We start from the raw sequence: 16,111 nt of genomic DNA on the forward strand, positions 1-16,111 counted from the left end.
CAGGTTGAGCATGCCTGGTTTATACCATGTCCCATTTGAAGCCCCCTGTTGCACCCCTAGAATATAAATTTCAAAAAAGTAACTCCATCTAAGAAAGTATACCCCTCAAGGTATTCAAAAGTGGGTTTAGAAACTTTGTTAACCCTTTAGGTGTTCCACAAGAGTTAATGGCAGATGGAGAAACAATTTTGAAATTTCTATTTTTTAGAAACTCCATAAAAGTTACCCCATCTAGGAAACTACGGGACAAGGTGGTTGTTGTTTTTGGACTATTTTAGGGGGAAATATGATTTTTGGTTGCAAGGTAACAAAAAAAGTAAATTCTAAAATTGTTTCTACATTCGCAATTTAGTTTTGTGGAACACCTAAAGGGTTAACATAGTTTGTAAAGTAACTTTTGAATATCTTGAGGGGTGTAGTTTCTTAGATGGGGTCACTTTTTGGGAGTTTCTAGTCTAGGCTACATCAGGGGGGGCTTCTAATGGGACATGGTGTCAAAAAATAAACAGTTTATCAAAATCTGCCTTCCTGAAGTTCCCTTCGTTCTATGCCCTGCCGTGTGGCTATATAGCCATTTACGAACACATATGGGGTGTTTCTGCAAACTACAGAATCAGGGCAATAAATATTTTTTTAAATCAAATCATTTTTATTGAAATTGAAAGTTCTGTTTTCTTTTTTCCAAAAAAGACATTTTCAGGATTCACAATCACAATATGACAAAATGAATAACAGAATAAAATTCCATCATGGCTCACAGCAACAAGCATAATAATTATTACCATAGCACAGCAAACTCACACTTGAGTACATGAAATCGCAGAGAGTAAACAACCCCCAAAATCTACCATATCCCTAAACAGGTCAACTTTCCCTCGACCAACAGGACATCTCCCCCCCCCCCCTCCCCTCTCGTCCCCCCCCCCCCCCAACAAAGAAAAAGGAGTATTAGACCTTCAAACCCATTTTATAACATGAGATGAGTATGAGACAACCATTCATTCCACAGTTTTTCAAACTTCTGAGGGCAGCCACGCTTTACAAACACACTCTTTTCCAAGATCAACATGTCATTCACCTTCCTTTCAAACTCTTCTATAGTTGGCGGACTCCCCTGGATCCACCTCTGCGCCACCAGTTTCCTAGCCACATAAAGCAGTCTTCCCACCGCCACCTTAACCAACTCACTCTCTCCAATCTCAGCTACATATCCCAGCACACACATCTTAGGATCTCTTTGCAATCTCAGCCCCATGTTCCGGTTAATCCTATTCATCACCCTTTCCCAATATCCACTTATAACCGAGCACGACCACAACATATGCACCAGATCCGCTCCTTCCACCATACATTTCGGACACCTATCATCAGTCCTGACCCCAATTTTCCGTAAAAACACTGGTGTCTTATACACTCTGTGAATGATAAAAAGTTGTGATAATTTTGCCTGCTCGCTGAGAGACACTCTGGGAACCGCCTCCAATATATCATCCCACTGATCCTTCGAAACTGCACCTAAGTCCCCTTCCCACTTCATCATCCTTGACCGGGGGAATCCCTCCAGAAAGCTATCCAATAACACCGTATATACCTGAGAAATCAGTCCTCTCTTCCCGCCCTTCGGAAGGATAAGTTTCTGCACCACATCCATTGTAGCTATACGACACCCTTTTCTCACCGTGACCTCATATGCATGCCGCAATTGCAGATACTGATAGAACCAATTCTTGGGGACATCAAACTCTTGTTGCAGACCCTGAAAAGATTTGAATACCGTGCCATCAAGTAATTGACCTATCCTCATGACTTCCCTAGACTCCCAGTTCCTAAGTCCCGACAGTGACATGAATTCTGGCAACAGACAGTTGTCCCATATTGGGGAAAGCTCCCCCACTCCTCCCACACCCCTAATTTGCTTCACCGTCGCCCACACTTTCTTCATAAGATCAATTACTAGGACCCTATCTTTCCCCCCATGCATGCCCGCCCCCTCCAAAATGCACATAAGGTCCCTACTACCCACCCAATGCTGTAATATCTTTCCCGTCACATCCACGGCCTGAAAGTCAATCCAGCCCTTAAAATGCTGACACTGAGCCGCCAGGAAATACAACCAAGCATTAGGTACAGCCAAACCGCCCTCCGTCTTAGGGTACTGCAGCGTCTCCAATTTAATCCTTGCTTGGCCATACTTCCAAATAAGATCTCTAAAAATGGAGTGTATTTTCCTAAACCTATCTCGCGGAATCCAGACAGGGGCATTATTAAGCACATAGAGTAACTGCGGCATCATTACCATTTTTAAAAGGTTCACTCTACCCACTACCGACAAAAAGAGCTTACACCAAATTCTCACCTTCAGCCTGAAAGCTACCAGCAGAGGGGTTAGATTAAGATCCTCAAAATCCATCAGTCTAGGCGTTATGTACAATCCTAAATATTTAAACTTAGTCACCCAAGGAATTCTATCATCCTCTCGCACCTCAGGCACACACTGTCCATCCACAGGCATCAAAGCAGATTTTTGCCAATTAATCCTAAGACCGGAGAAGCTCCCAAAGCTATCTATCAGTGACATGGCACCATCCAAGGATGACCCAGTATCGCCCAGAAAAAGCAAGGTATCATCGGCGTAAAGAGCCACCTTATTCTGGACATTACCGTATCTAAACCCCACAATATGAGGAGACAGGCGTATCAAAGCAGCTAGTGGCTCAATGGCTAGAGCAAATAATAGGGGCGACAATGGGCATCCCTGTCTGGTGCCTCTTGCCAATTTAAAACTGTCCGACAACCCTCCATTTGCTCTAATACGGGCTCTGGGACAGGAATACAAAACCTGCACCCACCTCACAAACCGGTCCCCAAACCCCATAACTCTCAGAACACCCCACAGGTACGTCCACTCCACACTGTCGAATGCCTTAGCGGCATCTAGGGAAAGCAAGGCCCTATCCCCGCAGTTGTCAGCCGGGACATTCAGACCAGCATACAGCCTCCTGATGTTGATAGCCGTCGACTTCCCAGGCATAAAACCTGTCTGGTCAGGATGTACAATAGTCAGAATCACCCTGGACAACCTGTTCGCCAACACCTTAGCCAGGAGCTTCACATCAGCCGTAAGAAGCGAAATTGGTCTATACGATTCTGGAAATTTGGGATCTTTCCCAGGTTTGGGAAGTACTACAATTATAGCCTCCTGCATTGAGGGTGGAAGCGAACCAGTCTCCAGTGAGTATTCCAGCACCTTGAGTAATTCCGGGAGAAGCATCCCCTGCATTTTCTTATATACCTCCACAGGCAAACCATCTGCCCCCGGGGCCTTACCATTCGCCATCCCACCCAGTGCTGCTTCCAGTTCCTCCAGTGAAATCGGCTCCTCCAGTCTCTCTCTATCCTCCTCCGACAGAACCGGCAACTGTGCCCCCTCTAAAAAGGCGTTCAGCGCTTCCCCAGAACTAGGGACAGTAGATTCATACAGTGACACATAAAATCCCTTTAATACCTCCAAAATTCCCTTGGTATCCTGCCTACCGCACCCATTACCATCCCTCAGTTCCTGTATACAGGAGGATCCCCGCTGGGCCTGAGAGACGACCGACAGCAAATGCCCTACCTTCTCACCCTCTTCGAAGGACCTTTGGCGGTAAAAACTACGCTTCCGCTCCGCTGCCTGAATTAAGTGACACCTCAACTGCTCCTGAGCCCCCGCCAGCGCCTCACTATTAACCAGGGAAGGCACCCTGCCAAACACTCGCTCAGCTTCTGCCGCTTGTAAATGTACCTTAACATCCGCCTCCCTAGACTTGGTTTTGTGCTTACAAATCTCTTTAATTAACACTCCCCTCAAGAATGCTTTCATAGCATCCCAAACCCCGTGAATTGAGGCCGTTCCTACATTTATTGCAAAGTATTCCTTAACCGCTTTAGAGACTTCAGATAGATCCCCCAATACATTCAGCCAGTGCGGATTGCACTTCCACAACCTCGGTCCCTGTCCAAGCTCCCCCAAGCACAAATCAATCTGTACCAGAGAGTGGTCAGACAACGACCGGGGATGATAAACAACCCCCCGGACCAGAGGTAACATACGGTCATTAACAAGCGCCAAATCAATACGTGATAATGAATGATGCGTAGCAGACCGACACGAATATTCACGCCTATCGGGGTTGCGAACTCTCCACACATCCACCAAACCAACTTCAGCCATAATATTCCTCAAGGCCGCACTACCTGGCGATCCGCCCGCTCCTTCCACCCTACATCTATCCATCAAATCATCCGGCGTGCAATTAAAGTCCCCCACTAGTAGCCAAGGCAACCCAGGGAAGTCCGCCACAAACGACATAATCGCCCTCACCAAGGGAGAAGCAAACGGAGGTGGCACATAAACCGCCACTAATACCACCTGGACCCCATCAATCTTACACACAATACAGACAAACCTGCCCTCACCATCCACACATTGCTGCACATGTTCATACCTGATACTCTTATGCACTAAAACACTCACCCCCCTGGAATGCGAAGAGTGCGTCGCATGAACCACTTGGCCCACCCAATTCTTGCTCAGCCAATGTACAGTATCCCTAGTCAAGTGCGTTTCTTGCAAGCAAAGAACGGCTGGCTGAAAGCGCCCCAAATAGTGAAAAATACTCTGCCGTTTTTTCCCATCCGCCATACCTCTCACATTCCAGCTCAACACTTTAATCCCCCGTGTCATGGTGAAACATACCAACATATCTGAGTCTCACTCCCCGCTCACACCCCATCCACTCACATACACCTCCCTTCATCATACTCCTATCGGTCTTTCTACTCCTACCCCAACCCCCCCCCCCCCCCCCCCCCCTCCCCATCCAATAACAGGTTACTGTACCCGGGGATCTCAGTCCCCCCTCCAACACCCACCCTCCCTAACACAGGGCATACAGAGAGCAACTCGCCCCCAAACCTATTATACTTATAACCTATTACAACTCCTTTTCTTGAGTAGAGAATCCTCCCCACTACAGAGAAAAACATCTAACATTTCGAAACCGCCTACTCCCTCCTCAGGATCTACCGTACGGTAGCATTGCATAACACACTTCATAACTGGTGCAACATCATAGCAACATTAAAGTGCAAACACATGGTATTAATAAGCATAAGAACCATATCCCAGCTGTCTTCAAGTGTCCAGGGCCCCACTCCTCAATTGCCGCTCGTGGACGTCCAGCCACTGCGCCGCTTCCTCCGGATCCTCAAAAAATCTGGTGGATCCCAAAGCCACCACACGCAATTTAGCAGGGAACAGCATAGCATACTGGACTTGTAATCCTCTCAGCCTCTTCTTTACATCCATAAATCTACTTCTTCTCCGCTGCACCTCATTCGAGTAATCAGGAAATATGGACACTTTAGCTCCATTCAGGACCATCTCCACATTGTCCCTAGACTGCCGCAGGATAGTGTCCCGGTCCTTAAAGTGCAGAATCTTCGCCAACATCGGGCGGGGGGGCCTGCCGGGCGGCAGCGGCCGCATGGGCACCCTGTGCGCCCGTTCTACCGCATACAGGGAAGAAAGGCCTTTCTCATGAAATAGCTGATACAACCACTTTTCCACGAACTCCGTGGCATTGTCCCCCTCCGCCTTTTCTGGCATTCCCACAATCCGCAGGTTACTTCTTCTGGACCTGTTCTCCAGATCGTCCGTTTTGGCGTATAAAGCAGCTATGTCCTTAGCATTCATTTTCGCCGCCATTTGCAACGGCTGTACAGCATCCTCAATTGTGGACACCCTTTTCTCTAATTCAGAGGTACGCTCAGAAATCTTATGCAGGTCATGCCTAATTATAGACACATCTGATCTCAGGCTGCCAACTTGCACTGTGAGCACTTTCAGGGTACTGTTACAGCTAGCCACAGCAGCCATGATATCTTTCAGGGTGGGCTCCTCAGTAGCTGCAGCCTTAGGGCCTACTGTATTTTTCACTGCGCCTGCAGGAGTGAGCGGCGGCCAGTTCACCGCATCCAGGGCCTCACCATCAAGGGAACCGTCCTCCTGATCAGACGAGGTTTGTATGTCCACCTCCTTTCCCTCAGCCCAATCGCCCACTCTGCCATCAGCACGAGCATACTTGCTCAGTTTCGCCGCCACACTCTGACTCATCGTCATCTGCGCCGGCTCCTCTCCTCCATCGGCGCCATCTTGGCCCGCATCCAGCCTGTCAGACCTCGGCGCTTTGCTTGACTTCCGCGGCATAACGGGGCACTCACAATCACCGCTGCACTCTCCGGTCTCTGTCTCTCCACCAGGGTACACCAGGAAAGCAATTAGCTGGGTGCTACCATATATTTACTCAGGATATCGGCAGGAGCTGTGAGCGGTGCGTCCTACTCCATGCGCTCTCAGGCCACGCCCCCCCAGAGGGCAATAAATATTTAGTTTTGTTTGGCTGTTCACCCTTGCTTTATTACCGGAAAAATGGAAATGGGAATTTTGCCCAAAAATGGGTGTTTTGGCACCGTTTTTATTTTATATTTTTAACACCGTTCATCCGAGGCGTTTGGTCAAAAGTTATTTTTATAGTGATGACTTTTACGCACGCAACGATGCCCAATATGTATGGTTCTCAGACTTTGGAGACACTAAGCAGGCATCCTAGATGTTGTAAAACTACAATTCCCACCATGGGGGGGGGGGGGGGCTGGTGATGGTTGGGGGTCTGGTGGTGGTGAGGGGCTGGTGGTGGTGGTGGTGAGGGGCTGGTGGTGGTGGGGGCAAGTGGCATTTTAGGGTAAAATGTTTTTTTTTTTTTCCTAACTAACTTTTCCCTTCTTTCCCTTCCTAATTGTCCTCTCCCTCACTGACCCTAACCTACCTGGGTAGCGATTGGTGCAGGAGGGTGATGGATTACGATTAGGGGGACGCAGGAGCTGGTGCTGAACGGTGCTGCACAGTGAGGGTGCTGGACAGGAAGAGGAGGGGAGAGAGGAGCGCAGGAAGTTTGAATCTTGCGCCTCTCTCCCCTTCACCAATCAGCACCCTGGACAGCGGTATTCAGCACCAGGGACAGCACCGCCTCTTCAAATCTTCGTACTGTGATTGGTGGTGTGTAATCACGCCACCGATCGCAGTCTTTTTCCGGTTCATCGGGTCAACGGATACCCGAATGGACCGGAAACGCAGAAAACCGCAGGTCTGAATTGACCTGCGGTTTTCAGCAATCGCCGATACGGGGGGGTCAAATGACCCCCCCTGCGTTGTTACGGGATGCCGGCTGAATGATTTCAGCCGGCATCCCGTTCCGATTAAACCCCACGGCGCCGGAATCGCGAATTAAAGCCATGACGTACCGGTACGTCATGGGTCCGTAAGGACTCGGGATCCATGCCGTACCGGTATGTCATGGGTCCCTAAGGGGTTAAAGAATTCCGCTGGATAGCCATCTGGACCAGGTGCTTTGCCATTTCCATTTTATATTGAACTTAGCTTCTTCCTCCGTAATTGGCTTATTAAGATGAGACAACATTTCCTCCGTGAGTTTTGGCAGAGTGACTTTAGATAAAAGTTCTTCTGCTCTGCCGTGATCATACTTATCTAGGGAGTATAGCTTGGCATAGAAACTACCAAAACACTCTGTTATGCTTTTTGGGTCTATGAATTTTTTCCCCGTTACGTCAGTCATAGTTTTAATACCTGGGTGTTGTACTTTCGTCAGATTAGCTAGCATCTTCCCAGCTTTATTACCAGATTTAAACAGCTTCGCTGATATATAATCTACATATAGTCTCGTCTTTTGCGCTAGATAAAGGTCATAATTGTGTTTCGCCGTATCCCATTCAACTTTATTTAGGTCTGTAGGGTTTATTTAGGTCTGTAGTCTGCTGGAGACTAAGTCATATCTTTTTCTTTTTCGCAGTGGTGTATGATATTATATTCCCCCTGATAACCGCCTTCGCCTTATCCCAGAATAGACGGTAGTCATCCTTATGGCCTATATTATTTTCTAAAAACTCCCACCACCATCCCTTCAACCTATCAATAAACTCACCATCAGCGGCTAGGTAACCGTATGTAGTCTGTCCCTCTTAGAATATTTTCTGCTAAAGTTATGGACACCGGCACATGATCAGATATCACCATATCTGTGATCTCAGACAGCTGTATTTTCTCCATAATTTGCGGGGAGGCTAAAATATAATCCAATCTGGACCATGACTGATGAGGGTAAATTCACTCTCAACTGGGTTAAAAAATCTCCATACATCCGCCAAATCTGTGGATGTCAGGAAGGGTTTGACCCTCTTGTCTAACCTGTCTAAGTCTTCTTCTATATCATGTACCGCATTTAAATCCCCCACTACTAAAATCTGACCCTTATCTTCCTGCTAAATATCCGATTCCAACTGCCTAAAAAAGGAAGCCTGTCCAGAATTCCAATTTTACCTTCAGAATTCTCCCTTGTTCGTCGTTAACAGTAGAGAGAACTTCATGTCTCAACCTTTTGTGTAAAAGTAAAAGCACCCCTGCCTTTCTGCCCTTCAAGGGGAAGCCCAAAACTCGACCCACCCAAAGACGCTGGATGCGCCACAGGTCAGCCTCCTGCAGGTGCGTCTACTGAAGCAATGCTATGTCAGCGTTCAATTTTTTAAGATGCTTAAGAATCATCAATCTTTTCTGAGGGGCTCGTAGGCCCTTAACATTCCATGTAATAATTTTCATAATGTGAAAGTCACACAGTGCAAGGTACACCCTGGAGGAGGCCATCCCCACATATTCATACTATTTACAAACGTAACACTGCATCCATGGATTATGACAAGGTGAAAAACCAATAACTCCCCCTAACCCCATAACATGAACAAAGTGCCTCGCCTGTGTAGGTTGCGGCGACCAGCTAAAATTCTGTCTTTTTTCGCATTGAACTGGTTGGGATAGCTGACATCTGCCCCGCTAGATTCCTCCAGTTGCAAAAACACAATATTCCCCCTCCTACTACCTCGAGTTATCTGACATCCATTATCCTCGTCCCAGTCCCCCCCCCCACCTCGTTATCTCACTTGAAACCAAAAGTACATTTGTAACACGAGACTTTCTTGTCTCATCCTCGCTTGTACCACCATTCCTCACTCCAACCAGTGGGTCTGTTGACCTCGAAACGTCACCTGTGAGTCACTTAGAACGGAGAGGATTGCTTCCAGCACGGCTGGACTCAAGAAGCACGCTTCAGTCCTATTCCGGGCTTAAAACATGGGTCGGGTCTCCCCCCGACAGACGTGGAGAGGCACCAGTGGATCTCGTGCCGAACTTCTCTCCATGATGATTACCACGTGGTGACAGACGTACTCTGCATGGTGTTCCAGTTCCTGGGCTTCTCGAGGGTTCGCTGTCATTTAGGGCAGCTGCCGCATCACTGGATGACAGATAGGTATTGGTTCTACCATTTTGTCCAAAGACTCTCAGAATAGCTGTGTATAATAGGGCAAATTTTATTTTATTTTGTACCTGCTGCGTGCATATATGCAAAAAAGGTCTCCTCTCCTTAGCAACCTCCACAGAATAGTCTCCAAAAAGCAAGATTCTGTGCCCCCTCATCTTGAGTGACTGGTTAAGTCGCCGGTACTTGAGCAAGAGGGATTCCTTATCGGCATAATTAAGGAACTTGACTATGACTGGTCTCGGTCTTGTCGCAGAGCCCTCCGTAGATGCCCCTCTTTGGTGGGCCAATTCTGTGAGCTTTTTCCGTCACCGGAGTTTGGAGCCCCAGCGATTGCGGAAGCTCCACTGCACAGATATGAGCCAGCTGATGTGCTGGGATGTTCTCAGGTAAGCCTATGATCCCCAGGTCTTATACTTTATCCTTCAAAGCCTGGTTTAAATGTATTATGTCTCTGACCTGAGTCTGAGCTTTCTCTAATTCGTCTTCAAAGACCCCGGCTCTCTGCTCCAGTTCCCGTATGTGGGCTGAGTTCTGAGCAACGTCACTCTGCAGCTGTCTCATGGTGGCGGCCATCGTTGCCTCCAAGGTTGCTTTATGTCTGGAGCGAGCAGCTGAGCAACCATTATCGCCATCTCTTTACAAGGCAGCTCCATTCCCTGTAGTTGCTGGGATGGATCCAGCTGAGCACCCCGGGAGTCCCCCCATATCTGGCGGAAGGGGAGGCTGGGACGAGGAATGGGTTACTTTTCTTTCTCCCGTTGGCCATCTTGCCTTTCTGCAGCGATTCAGTCTCCCGTCGCGGGAGAGGAGATTCCGTCTGCGAGGAGCCGCTGCGCACAATAAACTTCTCTATGAACCTCCAGTAAGTGTCAGGAGGTAATATTTCGGGGAGGTAAACCTTGGCATGTATAATAAACCCTTGGCATGTATAATGAGCCCTTGGCATGTATAATAAGAAATGATAGGGAGATTAAAGGTTTTCAATATGAGGGTGGAGAAGAAAAACTACTGATGTATGCGGATGATATTTTATTATTTTTGCACAACACTGGGGAGCAGTTTAATAGAGTCATTGATATAATAGATACGTTTTTTTTTTCTGGATTAAATATTAACTGGGGGAAGTCACACTTGTTGAGGTTAGGCGACGCACAATTACATGATTGATTTAAGGGTGCATGTGTTAGAGAAATATGAGAATTTTAAATACTTGGGTATACAAATTTCTGGAAATATAGCAGAATACGAAAAATTTTATATACTCCCCTTATTAAAAGAACTTAGGACCAAAGTACATATTTGGCGGAGATTACCAATGTCAATACAGGGTCGGGCAAATCTGATAAAGATTATCTTTCTCCCTAAAATACTTTATGTTCTCCAAAATGCCCCATTGAGGTTACCGCAGAGTATTTTTAAGCTACTCGATAGCTTAATGGGGGATTTTCTCTGGAAAGGTGCTATCCCCAGGATAAAGAAAGAAGTGCTGCAGCTCCCAGTAAGAGAGGGTGGATTATCTGTTCCAAATTGTTTTTTTTATTATTTAATATCACAATATGATCATATAAAAGGTACTTTAAACGGTTTGGTGGGTAGACAAGTTATAAATAGATTGGGGTGGAAAGAGGAATGGAACCACTTAGAGGTGTTGGAATCGGGTACACTGGGCAAAAAGAGCACAGGTAATAGAATACTGAATTTATTGGAGTATATATGGGTGGAGATTAAAAAAATATTAGAGATTAAAGGGTTTCTGTATTACACACCTATTTGGAAAAATATAAATCTCAAGGAATTGCAAACGATTAAGATCTACATAGACTGGGAAAAAAAAGGGATGAAATACCTCAGCCAGATATTTGAACAGGGCAAACTGAAAGATTTCAATACGATGGTTAGTGAGTTTGGGATTTCCCAAAAAGATATGTATAAATATTTTCAGCTTAGGAATGCCCTGTGGATAGTCCTTCAGGAGGATAAATAGAAAATAGAAAATCAGATATAATACATAAATTTACTAATGAGGGGGAAAGAGGAGGTATAACCGCAAAAAGATATAAGATATTGATGGAGAATAAAAAGAAACGGATTATAAAAATAAAAAAATGGGAGGATGAACTTCAATCTTTTACGGAAGATAAATGGAAAGATGCCCTCAGAAGTTATTCAGCGGTCTCTAATAGGGGTTCACATAAGATCTCACAGTTTTTTGTAGTGCATAGGTTGCATCGATCCCCACTGTTATTGAAGATAATGGGTGTGAGAGCCTCGGATAGATGTTCAAAATGTGGGAGCGAGAACGCTGATTTAATACATTGTTTTTGGAGATGCCCAAGGCTGTTTAGATATTGGAGGGAAATACTGGAGACTGTATATTTGATTTTGAAGGTCCAAATATCTGAAGATCCGGTGATTTGTATATTAGGGGCAATTGAACATCTGAATCTAAATAGAGATATACGAGTGGTTCTCCGCAAAGTGTTATTTCAAGCTAGACTTCTTATACTTAAGAAATGGGTAGTGGCAGATTCTCCGACAGTGGGACAGTGGAGAAAAGCGGTTGATAACTTGATTAAGGAAGAACGAGTGATGGAGGGCCATAGTAAAAGAGTAAAAAGTATTGATGAACTTTGGAAAAAAATTTTACTTTAGGGCTGGATTGACGACAGATATTATTTTTTTTTTTTTATGTACGTCCTTCCCCCCCTAAGGGTGGTGGGAGGGTAAATGGAAAAAAGTAATACATTCTTCAGGTATAGAAGAATTAGTTGGTTTGGGTAAAATGAAAATGTATTTATTCTTTGTGGATACTGAAATATTTGTTATGTTTGGAATGTATATGTTTCCTTTTATGAAATGAAAATAAAGATAAAAAAAAAAATATTTTGGGGAGGTAAACCTCCGGATCTCGGCTAGCCCCTGGGTAAGTGGCTGGGTAAACAGAGCTCTCCTGTTGCACTACCTTACATGTGCTCGCCGGAAACGGAAGTCCCTTTGTTTCTATGTGATTTTCCTGTCAACATAGGATCCCCCCCCCCCTATATTCTTTCGTTGTAGTGGGGGGGAGGGGGGTTTGTGTGTTTTGGGTGTTTCTTTCCATCTGTAATTAGTGTTTTTTAACTACAGTATTATAAACATTGTTTATCTGAGTCTTTATGTTTTATAAGATTGCTTTTGAACAGTTATTCCAGTTTGTTGATCTTGCAACGCTGGAGCCGCCACGTCAGAGTAGGGAGATTATTTGAGCCCCTTCCTCAGTGTATACTTGGCTACACAATCTCCCCACGCCGGAGGAACAACTGCACTGTTATCGCTCAGTCGGTGTGGGAAGATTAAAGATTTTAGTTGGTACGCGGCAATCATAGGCCAGCTCGCAGACCTTCATCAGACACTAGTCGTATCAAAAAGAAAAAGCTAAATTACCACAACCATACTGTTAAAACATAGTCGTTCGCATTACCCTTCTGGTAAGGTCATGTAAATGACCATGTTTTAACAATATGGTCGTTATAGTGCAGAGTGGCCGCATAAGACAGGGGAGCGCGACTTCTGAAGAGACCGCTAGACTTGGAGCGGATGTTTTTTTATTTTTTTCTGTCTGATGGGGGTCTGAAAGAAAAGGGCTGATGGGGATCTGAAAGAAAAGGGCTGATGGGGATCTAAAAGAAAAGGGCTGATGGGGATCTAAAAGAAAAGGTCTGATCTGAGGTCTGATGGGGTCTGAAAGAAAAGGGCTGATGGAGGTCTAAAAGAAAAGGGCTGATGGGGATCTAAAAGAAAAGGGCTGATTTGAGGTCTGATGGGGTCTGAAAGAAAAGGGCTGATCTGAGGTCTGATGGGGTCTGAAAGAAAAGGGCTGATCTGAGGTCGGATGGGGTCTGAAAGAAAAGGGCTGATAGGGGTTTAAAAAAAAAAAAGGGCTGATGGGGGTCTGAAAGAAAAGGGTTGATGGGGGTTTAAAAGAAAAGGGCTGATATGAGGTCTGATGGGGTCTGAAAGAAATCGACTTATGGGGGTCTAAAGAAAAGGGCGGACCTGATGTCTGATGGGGTCTGTAATAAAAGGGACAATGGGGTCTAAAAGAAAAGGGCTGAACTGAGGTCTGATGGGTGTCTGAAAGAAAATGGCTTATGGGGGTCTAAACAAAAAGGGCTGTTCTGAGTTCTGATATGGGGGTCTGATGTGATGTCCTGATATTTATGGGGGTCTGATATTTTTTTCTTATTTTCCTCCTCTAAAATCTGTGTCTTATAAAGCAAAAAATACAGTTATTTTATTTTTGGGGTCACACAGTGATGATAATCTCACATTTCTATATACGGTATATGTTATTTTTACCATTTTTTCTCTCCTCATGCGGCCTGTCAGCTCTGTAACTGTTCCCTCATTCTTCTTCTCACTGACAGGGAGGGGGGTAGCTGCTTTAACTTCTCATATCTTTGGTTTGGTAGAGGCTAGAGATATTGTTTAGTTGTTATATATTATTTGAAAGCTGATATTCCAAGCTCTCAGACAATACCAGAATGGGAAGATAGCACTCTTAGAAATTGGAACGCATTGAATGTAGCTGAAGGTGAAAGTAAAACCAGTTTTTTAGTAAAAATGTATGGATGGGCACTCGTATATGTAGATATAGGACACAATTTATTCATAACATTTACAATAAAATAAGATCACAATAAAAATAAGCAATATGTAATACAGTACAGTAAAAACAATACAATAGGGAAAATCAATAGATGTGCCGTCTTTGGGCTGAGGCTGATGACTCAGAGAATCCTCACCTTGGATTCTCAAACACAGGTCCGTTGGGTCCTGAGATTTATGTGTTAATTTGAAGGGAGGATGAATGCAGCAGTCAGCCTCTGCTCAATTCGGTATATTCTCATATAATTTCGTAGGCATATTAATCACACACCAATACTAATAAAATTTCCACCTATAGTGGTATGATCGGTCCTATTTATGGATAAAAACACAGAATTATGCTAGAATGCCGCTGATGGTCCTGTGTCAGTTCAACATATACTCAGGAATAGCGTTACGCATATACAAAATTTCCTTGTGTTTGATACTTTTTACAGAATATGACCAGTTCCTTTTATATCTGTGGTATACTGTTGCAATATCATCAGAGTTGGCTTACTGAGAACAAGTCCTTGGTATATCTTTCGGGTACAGTTTGTTGTTTCCCCTTATAATTTCTAAATGTAGCACCTCACGAATCCTTACCCACTATGTGGGCTTACCTTTGCCTGTCGTTTGGTGGGGCTTGCGAATGGATTCGCAAATCCATGGGGGTCTAGATATTCCTATCTATTTTTGAGGGGTGTTCTCAAATTTTGGTTGGTGCACCTACCCTGGGGGAATAGAGGTGAGCGGATCTCTCAACCTTTCTTTTATTCTAAAACCAGGCTTTACCGGCAATTATTCCTGACTCGATTTCTAACACTTCCCTAAATATATCAGTGTCACATTATGTTTTTTAGATACAATGGACAAAGCTGAAAACACATCCAATTTGTTTGGTAAGTTACTTTGTGAGTACATAACTTCTTAAATCAGCTTGCTCTGTATGCCCTGCAATATTGTGCTTTATGTATCCATAACTAAATATTATGGATAATTCTGCAGACGCTTGACAAAGTTGAAATTGAAATGAAAACATGTGAAGATCCTCGACCGCCCAATGGTCCTTCCCCTATAGCACTTGCTGCGGGTCAAAGGTGAGATGCTGTTTTTCTATTCTTTAGCCACAATGATATTAGTGCAGTGGGTGCAGTGATACCAGATTCTCTGTCATTCTGTTTTATTTTTCCTCTCATGTATTAGTGAATATGGGTTTGCAGAGAAGGTGATAGAGGGCATGTTCTTAGAGATTGGCTGTGTGATTATCAAGATCGAGTCACAGGCATTTCATGCATCTCTACAGCTGTGGCAGCTGCAAGGCTACAGTGTTAGTCCAACGTGGCAGCAGAGTGATTTACAATTCACCCGCCTTACCCATCCACAGAGAAGAGAGGTAATTTAAGACTGTCAGACACAAACAAATGTATAGTCAATAATATGTTGACTCAATATACAGTTGATGGTGCCCTCTGTTCTGGTCCCGTCTGATTACTTATAGGATGGCCGCCACCGACTCAGGCTTCTCCACAGCACCGTCGGAAAGTCGGATGGACACAGCATCTATTTCATCCCCAGCATCTGGTCCATCCGCGGGCAGCGAAGAGGAAAGTCGGATGGACTTGTCTTATACTTTGGTCGCCATCTTGAAAGGAATCAGACAGGGGACCAGAACGAAGGGTACCCATTATGTTGACTATACTTGTATGGTCAAATCTTTAGGTTTGGACCAGAGGTTCGCTTTGTATATTAGTGTATTTGAATGTCACTTTGTGTTCAGGTTCTCACTTTTAAGCAAGTAACTTGGCAGACCTTGCGCATTGAAGCTGATGCCTCTGATTGTTGTGATGATGCCCCAAGCACTCCTTTACGTCTACTTACCAATGGTGGAAGATTGAATGTTGCACTTAAAAGAAGGGTAAGCAGGAAAACAAATTCTAATGGTGCACAACAGTGTGCACATTTCTTATCAATTATCATCTACATTACTAAGATGTCTGTGTATGCCTGTTTAATATTTACTTTCAAATAAGTTGTCAGGATTAGAACATCTT

General features: G+C 44.8%; 1 protein-coding gene across 8 annotated transcripts in view; it reads left to right on the top strand.

Annotated features, from left to right (window-relative positions):
* Positions 1–16,111, top strand: part of UHRF1BP1 (UHRF1 binding protein 1) — a 715,822-nt gene that overhangs the window by 191,470 nt on the left and 508,241 nt on the right. For all 8 annotated transcript variants that reach the window (XM_044288182.1, XM_044288177.1, XM_044288180.1 and 5 more), the window contains 4 exons: positions 14,921–14,959; positions 15,066–15,157; positions 15,264–15,453; positions 15,838–15,975. In XM_044288182.1, the coding sequence (XP_044144117.1) occupies positions 14,921–14,959; positions 15,066–15,157; positions 15,264–15,453; positions 15,838–15,975 (459 nt within the window). The remainder of the gene's footprint in view (positions 1–14,920; positions 14,960–15,065; positions 15,158–15,263; positions 15,454–15,837; positions 15,976–16,111) is intronic.

The sequence above is a fragment of the Bufo gargarizans genome, chromosome 3, assembly GCF_014858855.1.
Source record: "Bufo gargarizans isolate SCDJY-AF-19 chromosome 3, ASM1485885v1, whole genome shotgun sequence".
Taxonomy (NCBI): domain Eukaryota; kingdom Metazoa; phylum Chordata; class Amphibia; order Anura; family Bufonidae; genus Bufo; species Bufo gargarizans.